The 19739-nt window shown below is 47.0% G+C and overlaps 1 protein-coding gene and 1 long non-coding RNA gene across 9 annotated transcripts in view; one reads left to right on the top strand and one right to left on the bottom strand.

Moving 5' to 3' along the window:
* LOC113810836 (transcription factor SOX-6) overlaps positions 1–19739 on the bottom strand; it is a 142278-nt gene that overhangs the window by 121535 nt on the left and 1004 nt on the right. For 3 of the 8 annotated variants that reach the window (XM_070125318.1, XM_070125320.1, XM_070125322.1), the window contains exon 1: positions 11901–12311. The exons of 2 other annotated variants lie outside the window; for them this stretch is intronic. In XM_070125318.1, coding sequence (XP_069981419.1) covers positions 11901–11989 — 89 coding nt within the window. In that variant the 5' untranslated portion in view covers positions 11990–12311. Of the gene's footprint in view, positions 1–5641; positions 5811–11900; positions 12313–19274; positions 19587–19739 lie in introns of those variants that run through there. 3 more of the 8 variants (XM_070125324.1, XM_070125319.1, XM_070125321.1) reach the window with 3 other exon arrangements.
* Positions 19613–19739, top strand: part of LOC138862668 (uncharacterized) — a 17690-nt gene continuing 17563 nt past the window's right edge. Inside the window, exon 1 of the long non-coding RNA XR_011398731.1 lies at positions 19613–19739. This exon is cut by the window's right edge and continues 244 nt beyond it. This is a non-coding gene — a long non-coding RNA (uncharacterized lncRNA).

The raw sequence follows: 19739 nt of genomic DNA, 5'->3' as shown, positions 1-19739 counted from the left end.
AAAAAAAAAGTCATATTGAAATGATTAATAAGAGCTTTCCATACATCACTCACAGTCGTCCTAACTGCATACTTAGCAGCTCAAGCAAATACATTCATCTCTGCCACGAAACCTCAAGTGAAGAACTCAAAAAAATAAACCAAAAAGAAAGAAAAAAAATGGAAATGAAAAAAAAGAACCCGCAAAAAAAATTGTGACTAATTAGCCAACATATGTACCTAATGTGTTTATTTACTGTCGGTTTCCTCCCCAAAATACGTTCTCGTTTCACATATTATTTAAGAAACGAGACAAATAATTATGTCTAAATAAATTCTATTCGGAAAAAGACGGGGAAAAATAGACGGGATAATGTTTAATCAGTAGTCATTAATGGAGGAGTCAACTGACGAACTCACACACACATGCAGTTATGCGCTCGGGGTCTAAAATTCGGACGTGCATGCAGTCATTCGCGTCTCTGTTTGTCTGTTTGTCTCTCTCTCTTTTTGCTTCTTTCTCTCTGGTTATGTCTCTGTGATACACACGCGCGCACACACACACACACTCTCCCTTCCCTCTCCTCCCCTCTTCCTCCCGTTCCCTCCCCTCTCCTTCCCTACCCTCCTCTCCTCTCCTCTGCCTCTCCCTCCCATCTCCTTCCCTACCCTCCCTCTCCTCTCCCTCTCCCTTCCCCCCCTTCTCCTCCCCTCCCCTCGGAAGCGCTTCTGTGGTTGCGATGTTCTGCGGTTGAAACGTACACGCCGCCGAACTATGCCGAGCCCTTAATGTTTTAATGTAATCCTACAAGCCATTAACGTTTTGTTTTGTGGCTTCCGAGCTTCGCCTCTTCGCGTGTGGGGCATGTGGGCGGCCTGGCGAAGGTGGGCGGGCGAGTGGAGGTGGCGGATCTTCTCCTCTGTGGGTGGGGCGAGTTCTTTTGGGATTTGTGGGGGATTTTTCTCTTTCTTTCTCTCTCTCTTTCTCTTGCTCTTTCTCTCTCTTTCTTTCTCTCTCTCTCTCTCTCTCTCTCTCTCTCTCTCTCTCTCTCTCTCTCTCTATATATATATATATATATATATATATATATATATATATATAGATAGATAGATAGATAGATAGATAGATAGATAGATAGATAGATAGATAGGTACACACATATCCATGCCCACATACCCAGTGCGAGCGCGCGGCCGCAGCTGAGCGCCCCGCTAACAGCCCGACAGCGGGCGGCGCCACATGTGCCCCGAGGGCCCCGGAGAGCCTCGCTAAGAAAAACCTCCCCTCGCGCGAGTTCCGGCGTGAGGCGTCTCTCCCCTCGCGGCGGCGGTCACGGGGACTCACGCTGTGGTTTACCGAGTGAGGGAGACGTCGGAAGACACGCCCACGCTGACATCGACACCCGCGTCTCACGCCTCGCACACCCGTCCCTCACACGCAGATACGCACGCAGATGCACATGCCCATACACAGACCCACGCACACGTTACACAATACATTTCCACGTACACGGGTATACACACATGGGCGCGCACACAAAGGCACACACTCGAGCGCGCACACACATACCACCAACAACCTCTTGCAATCTCTCACCTTCCGCCCACGCCTTGTCCTCTCCCGCCCGCGCCCGCCCTCCCTCCCTCCACCGCTTAAACGCCACACACTCCCTCTCTGTGTTACACACGTCATCCGCATCCATGCAACCATTTCCCACGCCCACACCGAGCCACACCCCCACCCACAGACCCCCTCCGTTCCCCAAACCGCCTCCCCATCCACAACCCCCATCCCCTCCATCGTATTCCCACTTGCAACCCCTCTCCCCCTTCCAACCCCCACCCCCCCGAGGCCCCAACCGCCCCCAGAGAACATCCCACCACGCCCGAGACCTATCACCACGCCCGCCGCCCATTAACGAGCCCATCGGCCCTTCGAAGACACCGCATATGTGGTGCTATGCCGCCGAGGGGAAGGGGCGCCTCTCCCCCTCCCCTCTCCTCCCCTCCGCTCGTCTCCCCTCACCTTTCAGCTTCTTCTCTCCCCTCCCCTAGTCTTCCCTCACCTTTCGGGCTTTTTCCCTCCCCTCTTTTGAGTGTTTTTTTGTGTGTTCCGTTATCCCCGCGTTTATCCATTTGTTTGTTCTCTCTATTTTTGTCTTCTTGGGTTTCACGTTTACCTCGCAAAAGACGTTTATCTTTAACACGCCCGAAAATCACACAAAAAATAAGAAGAAAGAAAAAAAAATAGGGAGAAAACTATAAGATAGGCCTAAGCTCCATTCACTAAAAACTTGGCAAAAAATAGGGGAAAAAATCTACACGTTAGGGGGAAAAAATACCCGTATCATGCCTCTTGGGGGAAAAAAAACGGGAAGTCAGAGAGGTAAAGACGAAAGAAAAAATATACGGAAAAAAGAAGAAGAAATAAGAGGAAAAAAAATACGAAAGACAGAAAAGAAATGACACACAAGAAAAAAAATCCCGGAAGTCCCCCCCTCCCCCTTCCCCCTCCCCCCTCTCAGAAAGACGCGGCAGAACATCAGTGATTAACAACACCCCCCCCCTCCACCCCACACCCCTATCCCCTCCCCTCCCCCTCCCCCCTAAACACACTTACACACGCCCTCTACACCACAAACTGATTAATTATAATAACTTCATCATTATCACGGAGGCGTCAAAAAGGGGGGAGGGGAGGAGGGAGGGAGGGGGGGGGGGTGACGCAAGCACCGTGGCGACAACGCTTCTCCCTCGAAGACGCTGTGCTTCGGCCTCAAGATGGAGGGAAGGGAGAGGTGAAGTGATGGGGAAGAGAGAGAGAAGGAAGGATGAAGAGGGAGAGGGAGAGGGAAAGGGAGAGAGAGAGAGAGAGAGAGAGGGAGGGAGGGAGGGAGGGAGGGAGGGAGGGAGGGAGGGAGGGGGAGGAGAGAGAGAGAGAGAGAGAGAGAGAGAGAGAGAGAGAGAGAGAGAGAGAGAGAGAGAGAGAGAGAGAGAGGGGAGAGAGAGAGAGAGAGAGAGAGAGAGAGAGAGAGAGAGAGAGAGAGAGAGAGAGAGAGAGAGAGAGGGGGGGGGGCGAGAGTAAAGGGAGAGAGAGAGAGAGAGATAATATTAACAATATAATACATCTATCGAAATATATTCGGCACAGCAAGAATCTGTTTCTTAATCTCAATTCAACTTAGATTTCTCACAGAAAAAAATTGATAGAAAATGGAGGGTGGAAAATTTCACAACCTCCATCTAGCGGCCGATTCAGGAACTAAATAAATCGGTGATAAAAACTGGTAATTTTTCAAGAATTTATAAATCAATTAAATTAACAATACAGTATGCCGAGACATAGATGTATAAATGCAAGAGTGATAAGAATGTTTAATAATAACAACAATAATAATGATAATAATGATTACGATAATGATAATAGCAATTATAATGAAAACAATAAACAATGATAATAATGATAATAATAATGTCAATATTTAAAAAATCACATCATAACATTCCTAATAACAAATTACAAGAAACAAAACAAAAACAATAAAAAATAAAAATAACCCCACCCCCACACCCACACCCAATGAGCCCCAACCACCCTCCCCACCCCAACCCCCAATCACCATCCCACCCCCACCCTCCCCCTTCCCCCTCCCCCTCCCATCCCCCCCACACAAAAAAAAACACCTGACGAACATCCGATATAAAAAGATGATAATAACATATCGGAAAATCGGAAAGTGGCTCCGCATTTTCGCCGGAAGGCCGGATAAAAGGGGCCAGGAAATTTCCACTAAGAATGACTTCGCGAGACAATATCCGAAGAAGGAAATTGTGTCGAATTGCCAGGCGAGGAGAGGACGAGGGGGGGGGGGAGGGGGGGAGGGGGGGAGAGGGAGGGAAAGGGAGAAAATGCTGGAAGGTGATTACTGCCCAGGAGGGGAGGGGAGGTGGGAGGGAGGGAGGGAAGGAGGGAGAGACAAGGGGATGGATGGAGAGAGGGAGAGATAGGGACGGTGAGGGAGAGATGGAAGGAGGGAGAGAGTGGGTGAGAGGGCGAAATTAAGGGGATGGAGGGAGAAAGGGAGAGAGAGAAGGGAGAAAGATGGAGTCAGTGAAAGGGAGAGGAGAAAGAGGGGAATGAAGAAAGAGAGAGAGAGCGGAGGGGGAAGGGGAAAAAGAGTTAAACAGGACAGAAAGATGATCTGATAATCATAATTAACAAAATCTTTTTTTCAAGAAAAAAACTAAAACAAAAATTATATTAACAATGCCATTATCAGAAGCAAATAAAGAGAACCGTAACCCTAGCCCGCAGAAGAGAGCAAGACATAAAAAACCGACCCTTGGACACAACACAATGACCCACCTTCAAGAAAAAAAATGAGGCCGAAGACAAAGTCAGGCACGACACCCGAACACTGTGGCCCGATGAAAGAGACCTTGTACGCTGAACCGTGATTCACGACGACCAAACCAAGCAAGCTCCTTTTTCTACAAGTCAACCTCCCCCTCCCCCTCCCTCGTCCTCACCCCCCCCCCACTCCTCTCCTCGCCCCTCCCCCCCCGTTCCCTCTTTCTCTTCATATCTCCTCTCTTTCTCTCTCCTTCTTGACCCTCCCCCCTCCAGGATCTCTAGTAACAAGCTCTCTCTCTCTCTCTCTCTCTCTCTCTCTCTCTCTCTCTCTCTCTCTCTCTCTCTCTCTCTCTCTCTCTCTCTCTCTCTCTCTCTCTCTCTCTCTCTCTCCCTCTTTCGCTCAGATGTTCACTTTACATACAAGAAGGGAAGACCCGAGGCCAATTTGGAGGGAGTATAATTGAACCTCCGCTTTACAGGGACCTTTCGGTAAACAAGGCCATCTCTGTGTCCGATTGGAAGGCGTCTCAATGGCTGTCTTGTTTTTCGTTGATTATATGGACGTGGTCTTGCTCTTATCCCCCTTTTGGTTCTCTTTGTATCTCTCTGTCCTTTTCCCTTTCTCCTTTCTTTCTTTTTCTCCAGCGAAGGAGTTTCTTCTCTCTCTCTCTCTCTGTCTATTCCCTCGTTCTTTCTCCTCCTCCTCCTCCTCCGCGCGCGTCCTGGTAAGAAGGGGGAAGCAAGAAGTGTGAAGAGAAGCGAGCTCCGTCTTGCATTTCCCTGCGTTGCCCAACAGGACAAAACCACGTCTGTTCTGTCTCAAGCGAGCTACCCGCACCACGTCTACTTGGCTACTTCTTTCTCTCTCTCTCTCTCCCTCTCTTTCTCTTCTTGCCATTCTCTCACTATTTCTCTTTCTGTTGTTTTTTATTGTATTTCTCTTTTTTATCTCCTGTTGTATTTGATGTATGAAATGAGAATGCAGTTTTGCGTTTTATAGCTCTTGGTTGTCTCTTGTCAAATGGTCTCACGAGCTGACAATTATTTTGTTGCTGAATAATGCACGATGCACAACTTATAAGAGCAAGCAATACATTTCCTCCACTTGCCACGATTGCCTTGAGCTGTCAGGAGTAAAATTTCACAAAATGCGCCCTGCAACCCAAGCACAATAAAAGCACTCATGGACCCTGTGCTGGAAAGAAAGGTCACTGGCGACGAATGCACTTTGTCTCGCTGCGCAATCGCTGCCCGCGAGAGCCGTCTCGGCCGCGGGATCCTTCCTGGCCTCCGCCTCCTCTGTACTTACACGAGCGTCATGGTGGCTGTCGTGGCACTCCGCTGCTCCTCGAGAAAAGCACTTCCACCGTCGGATAATCTAAGAACTCCCTCACTCCGGTATCATCTGGGGGCACTATCGGACACTGGAGCGTCCCCCGTCCGGTCAGTATGACCCTCTGGCTTGGCACTGGCACTGAGCTGGACGAAAGCATGTGAGGAGACCACAGGGCCATTGACGCCCGCCGGCTACAAACAACAGACTCTTTATTCCCCCTTCCCCTTCTTCCCCCCTCCCCCTCGCCCCCTTCCCCGCCCCCAGACATTCTCCTCCGCGGTGGCCGACGTGTACGATGATTGGCGAACTTGTAATCATTTCCCGAGGCGGACAATGCGCGCCTCGCCCGATCATCTACGTGAGCCCCGTCGCGGCCTCGGCATTAGCCTCATTGTCACCTCGCGTCAAAGGCCTCGCGAGAGTGTTTACGGCCCTTTGGCGGCCGCGGAGAGCGCCGGCGGGAGGAAAAGAACAAGGCCGAGCGAAAAGAAAGACATCGCGAGCGAGAGAGAAAAAATGAGCGAGTAAACACGCCGCCATTCAACGGTGGCGGTAGTGCCTGTTGTGGCCGGCCGTCGCTTTCCATTCGGCAGCTCGCTCCCGCGTGAACGAGGGCCGTCATTCCCATTATTATTATTTCTCGGGCTTCCCAGAACGAGCTGAAATGCCCGGATGCCCGTACTTGCGCCGCTGTTGTCCGAAAACAATGAGTGTCTGAGCGGCGGCCTGGCACGGGGGGGGGGGGGCGCGGAGGAAACCAGCCTGGCATCTCGTCCCTTAAAAAACAACCGATGGACTGTTTTCCGCGCCTTTTTGTTCCCCGCCTCAGCTGCGTGTCTGTCTTCGCCGTAACACTCTGTCGGTTATATTTAGCCGCCTCGGAACTCAATGGACGCGGATTCATTTAATTAATAACACGCACATAATAAAGTGTAAAATATATTACGGGGAGAGAAAAAGAAAATATGTGATGTTCTCTTAGGGGGAACAAAAAAAAAAAATAATAAATAATGAAATACACGCTGATTTCTATCATTAATGTACCGGTACGTCAGCTGATTACTGACTGAATTTAAATCAATATTTTCACTATATTACCGAATCAACGAATATATGTAATTCATAAAAGTTTACTACCAAACTTTAATTTCCGCAATTCATTTGAATATATAATCATATAGAAATACATATATGTGTGTGTGTTTGTATGTGTATGTTTATATATATATATATATATATATATATATATATATATATATATATATATATATATATATATATATATATATATATATATATATATATATTTACATATTTATATATATATATATATATATATATATATATATATATATATATATATTTACATATTTATATATTTATATATTTATATATATATATATATATATATATATATATATATATATATATATATATGTATATATATGTATATATATATTCTTTTTTTATATATATTTACATATTTATATATCATATATATATATATATATATATATATATATATATATACATATATACAAATATACATATGCATATATATACATGCATACATACATACATACATACATATATATATACATACATACATACATATATATATATATATATATATATATATATATATATATATATATATATATATATATATATATATATATATATATACATGTGTAACAAAGTGGACAGGTAAACAGACACACAGACACACGCTCTCACACACCCACACACACACACATATAAATATATAAATATATATATATATATATATATATATATATATATATATATATATATATATATATATATATATATATACAGTGAGTGAGAGGCGAGGCCCTCCCGGGGAGCCCGCGGGAGCCGACACAATGGCTCGCGAGCGGGCGTCTCGGCGGCCGATTGCACACGAGGCGTCCCCGAACGGGCGCGATAATGGCTCGTTGTCTCTGAGTCACAGGGCTGCCGACGAGCACGCCCACCTTGCCGGGGCGCGCGGTGTGGGCGGGGCGGGGACGGCGCCCGCAACCCGACGCCGCAGGCGGTCGGGAGGAGGGTGGGCGTAGACGCGGCCGCCCGCGCCCGCCCCGAGCCTCGTGCCGGGCGGCCGAGGCGAGAGAAAAATCGCGCTAATGATGAAGCGCACAAACAAACAGCGCTAATCGCTCTGGACGATTCGAGAATAACGAGCCATCGATTCCAAGCGAGGACAAGCAGTCATGATCTCGAAGTGATATTCAATAACATTCGTGGCCTCTCTCTCTCTCTCTCTCTCTCTCTCTCTCTCTCTCTCTCTCTCTCTCTCTCTCTCTCTCTCTCTCTCTCTCTCTCTCTCTCTCTCTCTCTTTTACAACGCTTTCTTTACATCTATTTTATGCACGTCTGCCAGAAAGCTTTTTAATAGCACTTGCTCTCCTGGTTGTGCAGCGTCACCTTTGCAATGGAGAAAAAATGCCAAATAAACCCCGCATGTGTAACGTCACGTCGCTATTCAGGGCTGAAAAAATTTCCATAAATCATTTGCATGTACTGTAAAACTTGCATCTCGAAAGAAGGAAAATAACTCCTAATGGGCGACGCATTATGGACAATCACGGCGGCGGTTGTCTGCCGGCGACGCAGCGGCCGCCGCGCCGCTCGCGATTCCCCGTCACGCCGCGGCCTTAATTGCCTGACAAATGGCGCGTAAGTCGCTTTTATTATTCCGTCGGGCTGGCTGCTTTGCATCACCATGGGCGTCCCTGACGAAGGGCGGGCGCTCGGCCGCCCGAACGGTGTCTCCGAGGGCTTTTGTCACGCAGCGTCACCCCTCCTCCGCCCGCCGCCCACGCTCGGCCACGGGCGCGAGCACGAATACGCCGCTCGTTTAATGTCTTTGTGGCGAAGCAACAAAATAATTATTCAAAAGCGAAATATACGTGACACTTGGCTTTCTTTTTGAGGATAAAGAGCAAGTAGGTCCTCTCTCTCTCTCTCTCTCTCCTCTCTCTCCTCTCTCTCCTCTCTCTCCTCTCTCTCTCTCTCTCTCCTCTCTCTCTCTCTCTCTCTCTCTCTCTCTCTCTCTCTCTCTCTCTCTCTCTCTCTCTCTCTCTCTCTCTCTCTCTCTCTCTCTCTCTCTCTCTCTCTCTCTCTCTCTCTCTCTCTCTCTCTCTCTCTCTCTCTCTCTCTCTCTCTCCTCTCTCTCTCTCTCCTCTCTCTCTCCTCTCTCTCTCTCTCTCTGTCTCTCTCTCTCTCCCTCTCTCTCTCTAATGCACTCCCGAGGGGAAGCGTCGATCCGGAGCAGACTCCATGGCCTCCTCTGTGCCCTTCGCTGCTCCGCCTTTGAGGACGAGCGGCCGAGTGACAACACGGCTTTGTGATCTATATCCTTGAATTTAATGAGATATGACCTGGTAATAAAGCCGGAACAGACGCGTCTTTAAGAAACTCCATCAAGGAATTTTCGACCACATTCCGTCCCGCCATCGACAACAGCAATTTCTTTTTCCACCTGATTAGCGCAAAAAAACCGAGTTAACAATCGCCTATCACACAACGTAACACTCGCCGACCACGAAGGAGGCACAACCGCGGGGCAGAAGAGCCAGGGAAATTCGCCCTTATTACCAAGCCCTATAAGAGCCAAGGCCGAGGGGCGGGGAGGGTCACGCGGCGCCCCGACGGCCGGCCCGGCTCAGGTTACGTGGTACAAAACAAGGGTATGTGATAAGACTTCTTAAGTGGAGGCTTTGTTTTAGCCTTCAGTTACGAGTGGGTTTCCTCCCTGTCCCGCACGGACATACAAACAAACACACACATGTACACTTACAACCTCCGCCATCTGTGCACATGTAGCAGGATGATCTTGCCCTCTCCTTGGCTGCTTTTCCACGTTTTACTTAAGAACATGCAGGAAATAATTGTTTTCTTGGCGAAATGAATTTGGCCAAACGATGAGTGCTGACCCTTCACTGCGATAAATCAAGGTAACACTAACCCACGAGGAGGGTTTATCGAGACTCGAAATGCCCATTAATTGCCGCTCGAGCTCCTGCGCGACACCGCGAGACAAGGCAGGGCGCGACGGCGAGCTCGGCCATTTAATTCCGCCGCCCACCGAACCCCGATCTCCGGCGAGCACAAAGGGCCTCGGGCGGGAGGCGCGCGGCCGCCGCATGGGACGATCACAACAACGCGCAGTCAAAACACAAAGGAATCCCATTCCGAATCATTTAAAACCTGTTGACGACGCCTGATCACAAACAGATGTGCCGGACCAGCGCCCATACCCGCACCAGCACAAGGCGGCGCTCGCCCTCTCTACCTTCCCTGCTGAGCTTCAGGCTTCACTTTGACGGATGTTTTGCGCCCTCTGCTCGCCACCCGCAGCAGGCGCAGGCATCTCTGGCAGCAGCTCCTCGACGCGCTTAACCACTTTATATTAAACCCCCGAGATGATAGTCCTTTATCAGCCACCATCAGATTTACGCTCTTTAAAAGTGATGGCTCAACTTGGCCTCAACGAGGTCTGCGTCTCAGCTAAACAGGCGAAGCAAATAAACAAACAAACGGCCGCAGGCGCCCGGGCATGCGAGCCACGCGGCATAAAACGCGGCGGATTCGCGACACTTCCTCCGCCGCGGTGCCCTTCGCGCCGCACACACGACGTGCTAATCGACCGCGGTGGCGAGGGACGGGTTCCGGAGGCCGCCCTCGCGCGGAGGCCGAGGCGCCGCCCGCGGAACTCGACACCCGGACTTTATGATGGATGAAATGTCCGAAGAGACACAGGACGCCGCCCGCGTGTCACGCGCGCGGGTTTTTTCTTGCTTTAAATCTTTTTAAGAGCTCTCTGTCTTTCTCTGCGGCTCGAGATTTGTCTCTGTCCGTCTGCCTCGCTGGGGTTTACGGCTCTCTAGGCCAAACATATATATATATATATATATATATATATATATATATATATATATATATATATATATATATATACACACATATATATATATACACATATGTATATATATACACATATATATATATATATATATATATATATATATATATATATATATATATATATATGTATATGTATATATATATATGTATATATATATGTATATCTATATATATATATATATATATATATATATATATATATATATATATATATATATATATATGTATATATATGTATATATATATATATATATACATATATATATATATATATATATATATATATATATATATATATGTGTGTGTGTGTGTGTGTGTGTGTGTGTGTGTGTGTGTGTGTGTGTGTCTATGGTCTGTCCTACACTTTCGCCAAAGATCCTACAGATCGCGGCCAGATCCCAGAGGAACCCTCATGACCCTCCTTTCGATAACCAGAATTCCTACACTCTCTCCCCCACCGCTGACCTCCCTCCCCCCCCTCCCCCATCCCCCTCCGCTGACCTCCACCTCACACGCAGCCTCACCCTCCCCCCGGTCACCGCCCCATCTCCCGGGGAAAACAACGACGAATCTCATGTGGTTAAAACACTTCTCTCTTTCTTTCTCGACCCTCGCCCATGCACGCCCGCCGCCGCCCACCACCTATAATTCTCACCGATTACACACATTCTCGTTTCCACTCCCCCCCCTCTTCTTCTTCTTCTTTTTCTTCTTCTTTTTCTTTCTCTCTCTCTCCTTTATAAACTATTACGGTATGATATCCACGGATGATATTTACTATTAAAGAAAAAAATATTTTTGAAATGATAATAAACTAGCGATGATTCCGAAAAATTAATGCATGTATGTATGTTTGTATGTGTGTGTGTGTATAAGTGCATGTGTGTGGTTGTGTGTGTATGTGTGTGTGTGGATGTGTCGGTGTGTGTGACAGTGTGTGTGTGTGTGTGTGTGTGTGTGTGTGTGTGTGTGTGTGTGTGTGTGTGTGTGTGTGTGTGTGTGTGTGTGTGTGTGTGTGTGTGTGTGTGTGTGTGTGTGAGTATATACAGCACTGCATAATGTACTTTCCACAGACATTCCGAGATCACTTGACAGTTGTTCCTTCTTATCAAAGTAAAGACAAAATCAAGGAAAACATTCCCCGCCGAGCCCTCATGTGCACTGACCCGACACACCACGAGTCGAGCCCCGGCCGCCACGACCACGGCAAGGTCGCCCCCCCCCTCCCCCCTGCACTCCCCGGTCGCCCTCAGCGCCGTCGGAACGCTGTGAACACACTCGCCTGCGGTCGTAGAAGAGGAAGTGGTGACAACTCTGTCGCCGCCGCCGCCTCGCCTCCACCAGGTGGGTCGTCCTCTTGGCCCCCGTCATCACTCGCCCGCGTCCGGCACTTTCCCGAACGTAAGGAGAAAGCCAACGTCGCTGGCACTGTCTTGCGCCTTTCTCCTTCTCTCTCTCTCTTTCCAAAAACAAGTTCTAAACCGCCATACGTCACTTCGATCCCAACTTCAAAAAAAGTCCGTCTTCCTTTTTTCACTTCCCGCGGGATGACGTCACTGTGAACGCAGCGAGAACGTCAGCTGAGCGAATGAACGTAAAACGAGAGGCAGCGCGCGAGTGTGAGTGCGTGTACCCGCTCTCGCCCGCGACACGAGGACCACTACAAGCCGTCCTTCGCTCACCAGTCACGGACACACGCGCCTCCGGAGTGATCAGTGACCACAAATCCTCGCGGGATTCGCAGAGAAGGGGAGGGAGGAGGAGAGCGGAGAAGGGGAAGAGGAGGAGGAGGAGAAGGAGGGAGATTAAACGGGGGAGGGGCGCGGGGGGAGACGGGGAGGGGGACGCTGTAGGTAGCCCTCCTTCGTCACTCTACGCGAAACGCCAAGTCACCCCGCCAGAGGATCTATAGCCGACGTTAGCGACTAATCCCCCGAGGGCGAGCGCGGCGGCGAGACCAGCGGGAGGAAGGGGCAGCACGCGCGGCTCCTCCTCCACCCCTGCCCCTCCCCCACCTCCTACTCCTCCTCCTTCTCCCCCTTCTCCTCCTCCCCTTTTCCTTCCCTCCCTTCTCCTTTTCCTCCTCCTCTTCTTCCTCCCTCTTCCCCTCCTCCCCTTCTCTTCCTCTTCCTCCTTCAGCTCCTTCTCCTCCCCCTTCACCCCCACCCCCCCGCATCACAGCCGCGCTGCGACGCCGTCCTGCATTGTCATCGTCTCGGACCTCATTATTCTCCTTATTAAGTCTTCAACGTCCCCCGCATTTTGAATATTTGGAAGAGGAAGTGAAGGAGATAAAAAGAGAGCAGAGGGATTAGGGCAAGATTAACAAGATATGACGAAGAGAGAAGGAGAGGAGGAGACGCAAAAGGCGCAGAAAGACGCCGCCTCGTCATAAAAGACGGGAGGAGGAGAAAGCGAGAGGATCATTATGATGAAGCGGAGGGATTCAACAGAGACGAAGATGGCCCGTAATGGCCTACTAAAGAAGGGAATTTAGGCGAGGGAAGGAGGAAGCGCAGGGACAAACAGGGAGGCGGGACTCCTTCGGGAGGAGAGCCGAGGTGGAGCGGAAACAAGAGGAGAAAAACGGAAGGAAGAGAGGAAAAGCTTTTTAAAATGTGGAGCGAGAAGCACCAGCGTGTATTGCGCCTTCGAGTGCCTCAAGATCCCGTCGAGGCTCCGAGGAAGGCGTCCCGGCGGGGGGAGCACCTGCGGCAGGGCGAGAAGGCGCGCGCCTCTCCGCGGTTCCCCGTCGGGCCGCCGCGTCAGGACTGCGAGGGAGGGGGTTCCACGGGCGGGGTTCGAGGCGGCCAAGAAAGGGGTTCCACACGCGGGGTTCGAGGCGACCAAAAGACAAAAAAAAAGGGCGTGAATCTCAACCGGACAGATACAATTTTCGAAAAGGACGATCGACAAATCACACGCGCAGAAAATCTACCCGTTTGCCCTGAATTATATAGGTCACTTTGGTTAGTAATCGGCCCATGAATTCTAGCATGTGTCAGTGCAAAGAGAAAAAAGAAACAGAAAAAAATATATGTTTATCGACCTCATTGATGGTAATCTGACAAGGAAGATGACCGCGGCGACAACTAGGCTGAGATAATACACATAATCTAATGTCAACAACGTAATTACAACACAGGTTTTCGCGGCATGAGAGGAAGGAAGGAGGGGGAGGGAGCGTCCACAAAGAGGGGGTAAGAGAGGGGAGAAGGGGGGAAGTGAGAGAGAAAATGGAAAAGGTAATTAAAAGCGCAATAAGTCCCCTGTATTATATTCCGATGGTCCGTCCCTTGGTCAAGCCCGAGGACGCAACGAGGCGGTGATTGGTCCTGGAGCGTGTTGACTCCGCCCCCTCGATTCCTCGGGACCGCCTCCCCTTCCCCCCCCTCTCCCCCCCTCCCCTGGGCCGGCCCCCCTCGCCGGTGCGTCGCGAGGAAATCAGTCGATGAAGAGAACTTGACTGATCATGCACTGACCACCGCTCTCTGACGCCCGCGCTCGGCTCCTCACTGACAGGCACGGGCGCTCGGGTGTGAAGCGAGGACGGGTAAATAGAAGTGCATGATGCATTTTCATAAATCCGGGTATCAAAACATGTATAAAAAAGGAAATACAAATTGGATACTATTTGTTTGTAACATGTCACTATGATTGCTATCTCTCTCTCTCTCTCTCTCTCTCTCTCTCTCTCTCTCTCTCTCTCTCTCTCTCTCTCTCTCTCTCTCTCTCTCTCTCTCTCTCTCTCTCTCACTCTTTCTCACTCTCTTACTCCGTCCATCTCCCCATCTCTCCATCTCCCCATCCCTCTCTCTCTCCATCTCCCCCCCTCCCTCCCTCTTCCCCCCACCCTTCCTCCCCCTCTTCCCCCCCCCTCAGAGTAGAATATATCCTACACCGTCGTCATTTTATCCCCATGAAAAAAAAAAAAGCATAAATCCTTTGGCTCACTCTAGTTAAAGATTCACACGCATCCCTATCTTCAATGAAGTCGGGACCCCGCCGCTGGTTTATGTAACATCTCTCTACATCAATTTATGACATTCCCTTGCATAAAAAATTGAATCGGAATGAAAAAAAAATTACTCGAATTCAACCCTCGACAACGGCAGCGCAGTCCGCCTCGCTCTCGCCGATCTCCTCTTCGGAAATCATCGACGCACGTTCAGGTCGATCGCTAGGATGACGGCACCGATTGCGCGAAAATCGAATTGATCACGCTTAATAAAAATCATTCAATTTCGATAATCGATTCTTTTCATCTATTTTCATTCTTTTTTTCTTTTGTTTTTATTATTTTTAAAAATAAAAGCCGGACATACAAATATGCGAACGATTTTTTGTAACCGAAAATTAAGAAAATGTGCGAACTGTATATACGAGTAATAATAATAATAGTAGCGATGATAAAAATGACGACAATAATAATGACATCGATGATAAATATGTTAATAGTAATGATACTAATAATGATAGTAATGACTACATTAATAACAACAATAATGGTAGCAGTAATGAGGATGATGATAATATTAATAACAATAAATAATAATGTTGATAATAACAAAACTATTATTACTTCAATAATTTTCATTATCATCATTATTACTAGTTTTATCATTATTATCACTGTAATGATTATAATAATCGCCATAGTAATAATAGTATTACTGGTACTAATAATATTTAGCGATAGCAATAACTTTATGAAAATAATAATAGTAATAATAACAATGAAATAATAATAATTTCAACAATAATAGTAATAATGATAATGATAATAATACACATAAAATAAACAAAAATAATAATAACAATGATAATATCAATAATATCAACATCACTAATAATGATGATATTAATAATAATAATAATAATAATAATAATAATAATAATAATGGTGATAATAAAATTATTAACAATTATAGTAATAACAATAATAACCGCAATGGTAACGACAATGATACTGAAAATAACACTAAATAATAGTAATAGCAATAATGATAATATTTATAATAATAAGAATGATGATATTGATGATAATGGTGATGATAATAATGATAATAATAATAACAATAATGATAATAATAATTATTATTATTATCACCATTATTATAATAACGATAATAAAAATAAAGATAATAATGATAATAATAATTATCACTATTATTATAAAACGATAAAATAATAATAATAATAATCATCATCATAATAACAATAATAACAAGAATGATGATATTAATAATAATAAAAATAACACCAAACACAACCGTAGCAACAATTATGATAACAAAAACATTATCAGCATCCGAACATATGAATATAATATATAAATAATTAACCCCTTCAAACCTTCTTCTAAAATCTCCATTAACTTAGCGAATCAAATGCTATTCCGATGACTGTCTCTTGGAACGGAAGTCAAAGCGCGTGTTATTGGCTTCTTCGGAGATTCCCGGACGCGAATACCCGAAGAAGGTGGTCAGATACCCGAGGAAGGTGAGTGATACCCGAAGAAGGCGAGAGATGCCCGAAGAAGGCGAGAGATGCCCGAGGAAGGCGAGTGATACCCGAAGAAGGTGGTACGAAACCCGAGGAAGGTGATCAGTGTCCGAGGAGGGTGAGCTATACCCTATAAAGGCGGTCAAATACCCGAGGAAAGGGAGCGATGCCCGGGGAAGATGGCCAATACCCGAGGAAGGTATTCAATATCCGAAGAAGGTGTTCAGTGCCCGAGGAAAGTGAGCGACAAGGCCTCTTCGGCGCCCTTTGCCCGGCGAATGAGGCGAAAATGTGCTCGGGGATGCACGCGATGCGGCAACGAGCGTGCAAGATCGTATCTGAGCGTTGCATGTCGATGAGGAGGACGAGGAGGAGGGAGGAAATGATGTCGAGACGATCGGCGAATCTTCTGAAGGATTGGGCTTTCTTTTTATCGCTGGCGTTGGAGAAGCGCGGCGGTGTTGCGATGCGAGTGTTTAAAAAAGCTCTAGTGTGATGAACAACAATTTTTCTTCGATTTTCCGGACATTTAGGCGTAGGGCGATTACAGGTGATTTATATAGGCCTACGACCCGCGCCGCGGAGGTAGGCCTGGCGACGGGGTGATGCATGGCCTGTAAATATCTCGGCTAATCGTAACGGCGCCTCGTCTCAGCCGCCTCTTGGATAATTACTCAAGATGAAGAGGACTCCGGGGTGAAGGATGACCTCACCGCGGGGAGCTCGCCCTCCAACGGGAGCGACCCCGGTTCAAGTGCGAATAAAAATGGGGAAATCTTCAAGGAACTCAGTACATTTGCTTCATGTGGCGAAGCAGGAGGCGTGGAGGAAGACGCGGTATTGTCTCACTTCGCGTGACGCCTTGCCATTCCGGGCCTTCTCCTCCCTTCCTTCGCTGGCGCCGAGGACGCGAGCGGCGGCCACGGCGCGGCGGAAAGGGTCAAGGAGCCCCTCCCGATTCCCGACGCGGCGCCCCGAGCTCAGCGCCTCGCCCTCGGCTATCCTTTCATGCCTGACCGCCGTCCGCGCCAAGCAACATTGATACAGAAAGGAAGAGAAAATAATGAAAGGAGGAGACGCTCCCGCCTCCTTGTTGGGTAATCCGACATGAGGCGAGCAACATTCCTTCATCACTATGCAACGAAGGAGCTCGCTAAGTGAAATTTGAATTCTGATTAGATTATAATCCCCTGATGCCCCGCGCCGCCGCCCGCCGCCCGACGCCTCCACTTGTCTCCCTTAATCGATCCTCGAACGCGAATCTCACGCGAACAATCGGCCGTTCCGCGCTCGCCCGATTTTGCGAGTCTGACTATTGCTTCGTTTTTGCCTCGTGGCCGTCGCAGTGCGTTGCCTCGACCGTCACGTGACGTCACGCTCGACATGACGTAAGCAACACTGCGAGATTCTGATGGAATATTCAGCGCTGCCTGTGCGGGCCGGCGCTTAATGGGCCAGGAGAACGCCAAGCAGAGAGGGAAAGAAATGCAAGCAGACCCGAAGAGAAGGAGGAGAGGGAAAAGACGGAGGAAGGGGACGAGGAGGGGAAGGAGAGGCGAGGAGAAACGGAGGAGAAACCCGCCGCCGCCGCTGCAAAACGGAAAATCGAAGCTGTCTTCCCTCTAACCTACTCTACCTCTCTTTCCCCTCGCCCGTCTGTCCTCCTCCTCCTCCTCCCTCTCGCCCGAACCTCGCCCGGGCATGGGGAGAAGGCGGTACACTTGGCACACCTCAAACGGTACAGCCAGATGGGGGTAACATGGTGAGCAGGTGCGAGATGTATACACGTACCGTAAACACACGGTAAGTTGAGTGGCAGGTACCCCCTTCCCCCATCTCTCTCTCTCTCTCTCTCTCTCTCTCTCTCTCTCTCTCTCTCTCTCTCTCTCTCTCTCTCTCTCTCTCTCTCTCTCTCTCTCTCTCTCTCTCTCTCTCTCTCTCTCTCTCTCTCACACTCCTGCAATTCACGCAGCGTGCACTACATGAGTACACGTAAGTAAGTAGTAAGAAATATATATATAAGCGCCGCAAGGACATACTAACGGTAAGTCCGTAGAGCACAAGACCTCAGCCATCCCGAGGACGATGCGGCAAGGAATTAACCGCCTATGAACTGCTCTCGGTTAGTGTGTTATACATGGTACCTCGTGCGCATTTCCGGTACAACAGGGAGGGAAATAATAAAGGTATTATGTAAATATACGTACATACATACAACCATACACACATAAATATAATTGTAGTAGTTATCTATGTTTATAATATATTTGCAAACACAAACACACACACACACACATGTGTATATATATATATATATATATATATATATATATATATATATATATATATATATATATATATATATATATATCCACACACATACACACACACATATATATATATATGTGTGTGTGTGTATATATATATATATATATATATACACATATGTATATAAGTGTGTGTGTAAATACATGTGTATATATATATGTGTAAATATATATATATATATATATATATATATATATATATATATATATATACATATATATATTTGCACACACAAACACATACATACATACATACATTCATACAAACATACATACATACATCATGTATGCATATATATATATATATATATATATATATATATATATATATATATATATATATATATATTATATATATATATATTATATATATATTATATATATATTATATATATAATATATATATATATATATATATATATATATATATATATATATATATATATATATATATATATATTTATATATATATATACACACACACTCATGCACATATATATTTACACACAGTTATCCTCACGCGACCTTTGCATTCATTTTGAGAACCGAATTTGATCAATTTATACAACGCTTCGCGCGAAATAATTTTGTGTTGATCTACTGCAACAGCAAGAAAAAGCGCCTAATTGCACTCTACCTATTTTGCCTTTGCTGTTAGACAGTAAGCGTTGAACTCTCAGATGTGAGTCGGCTTTGACTTGACTTTGTAAATCCTATAAAATTCAAAATATGCTTAACTTCCACTCAACATAACACGTTTTATCTAAGCTCAGACGTAGCAGGAATTCCTCAAACAAAAAATTGACCTCGTTAAGAAGACTTACTTAATTTCCAGCTGAAACTCCACACTGAAACTGCTCAGAGAAAACAAGTGCGCCGATATTCTGCATATCTATTACCTCATCAACACACGGCTTTTATCAACAGATAAACACTACGCCAGATATTAAATTTTGAGCAACGAAACTTAATCATCACTGTGGGTAGAACGTAATCACCCGAGTCCACATGTGACTTCAACATATTTTCCCGTTATTGGTCGCACAGCACCACCGTCCGGAATTTACATATTCATGTCAACTTTGCAGTTTCTCTTCGACACTTCCCATTCCCTTCGCCCTTGCCGCCGCCGCCGCCGCCGCCTGCGCCTCCTCGCGCTCACCACGTCCTCCTCGCCGGCGGCACTCGGCCTCCCTCCCGCCTACTCCCGCATGATCGCCGCCTTTCGGCCCTTCGACTCGAGTGTGAAACTGCGGGCGTGAGAGAGATCGCGCCCGTGCGAAGGCTGT

This window comes from Penaeus vannamei, chromosome 9 (genome assembly GCF_042767895.1).
Source record: "Penaeus vannamei isolate JL-2024 chromosome 9, ASM4276789v1, whole genome shotgun sequence".
In the NCBI taxonomy this organism is placed as follows: Eukaryota; Metazoa; Arthropoda; class Malacostraca; order Decapoda; family Penaeidae; genus Penaeus; species Penaeus vannamei.
The sequence above is the reverse complement of the archived record's forward strand: the minus strand, read 5'-3'. Positions and strand labels throughout refer to the sequence as shown.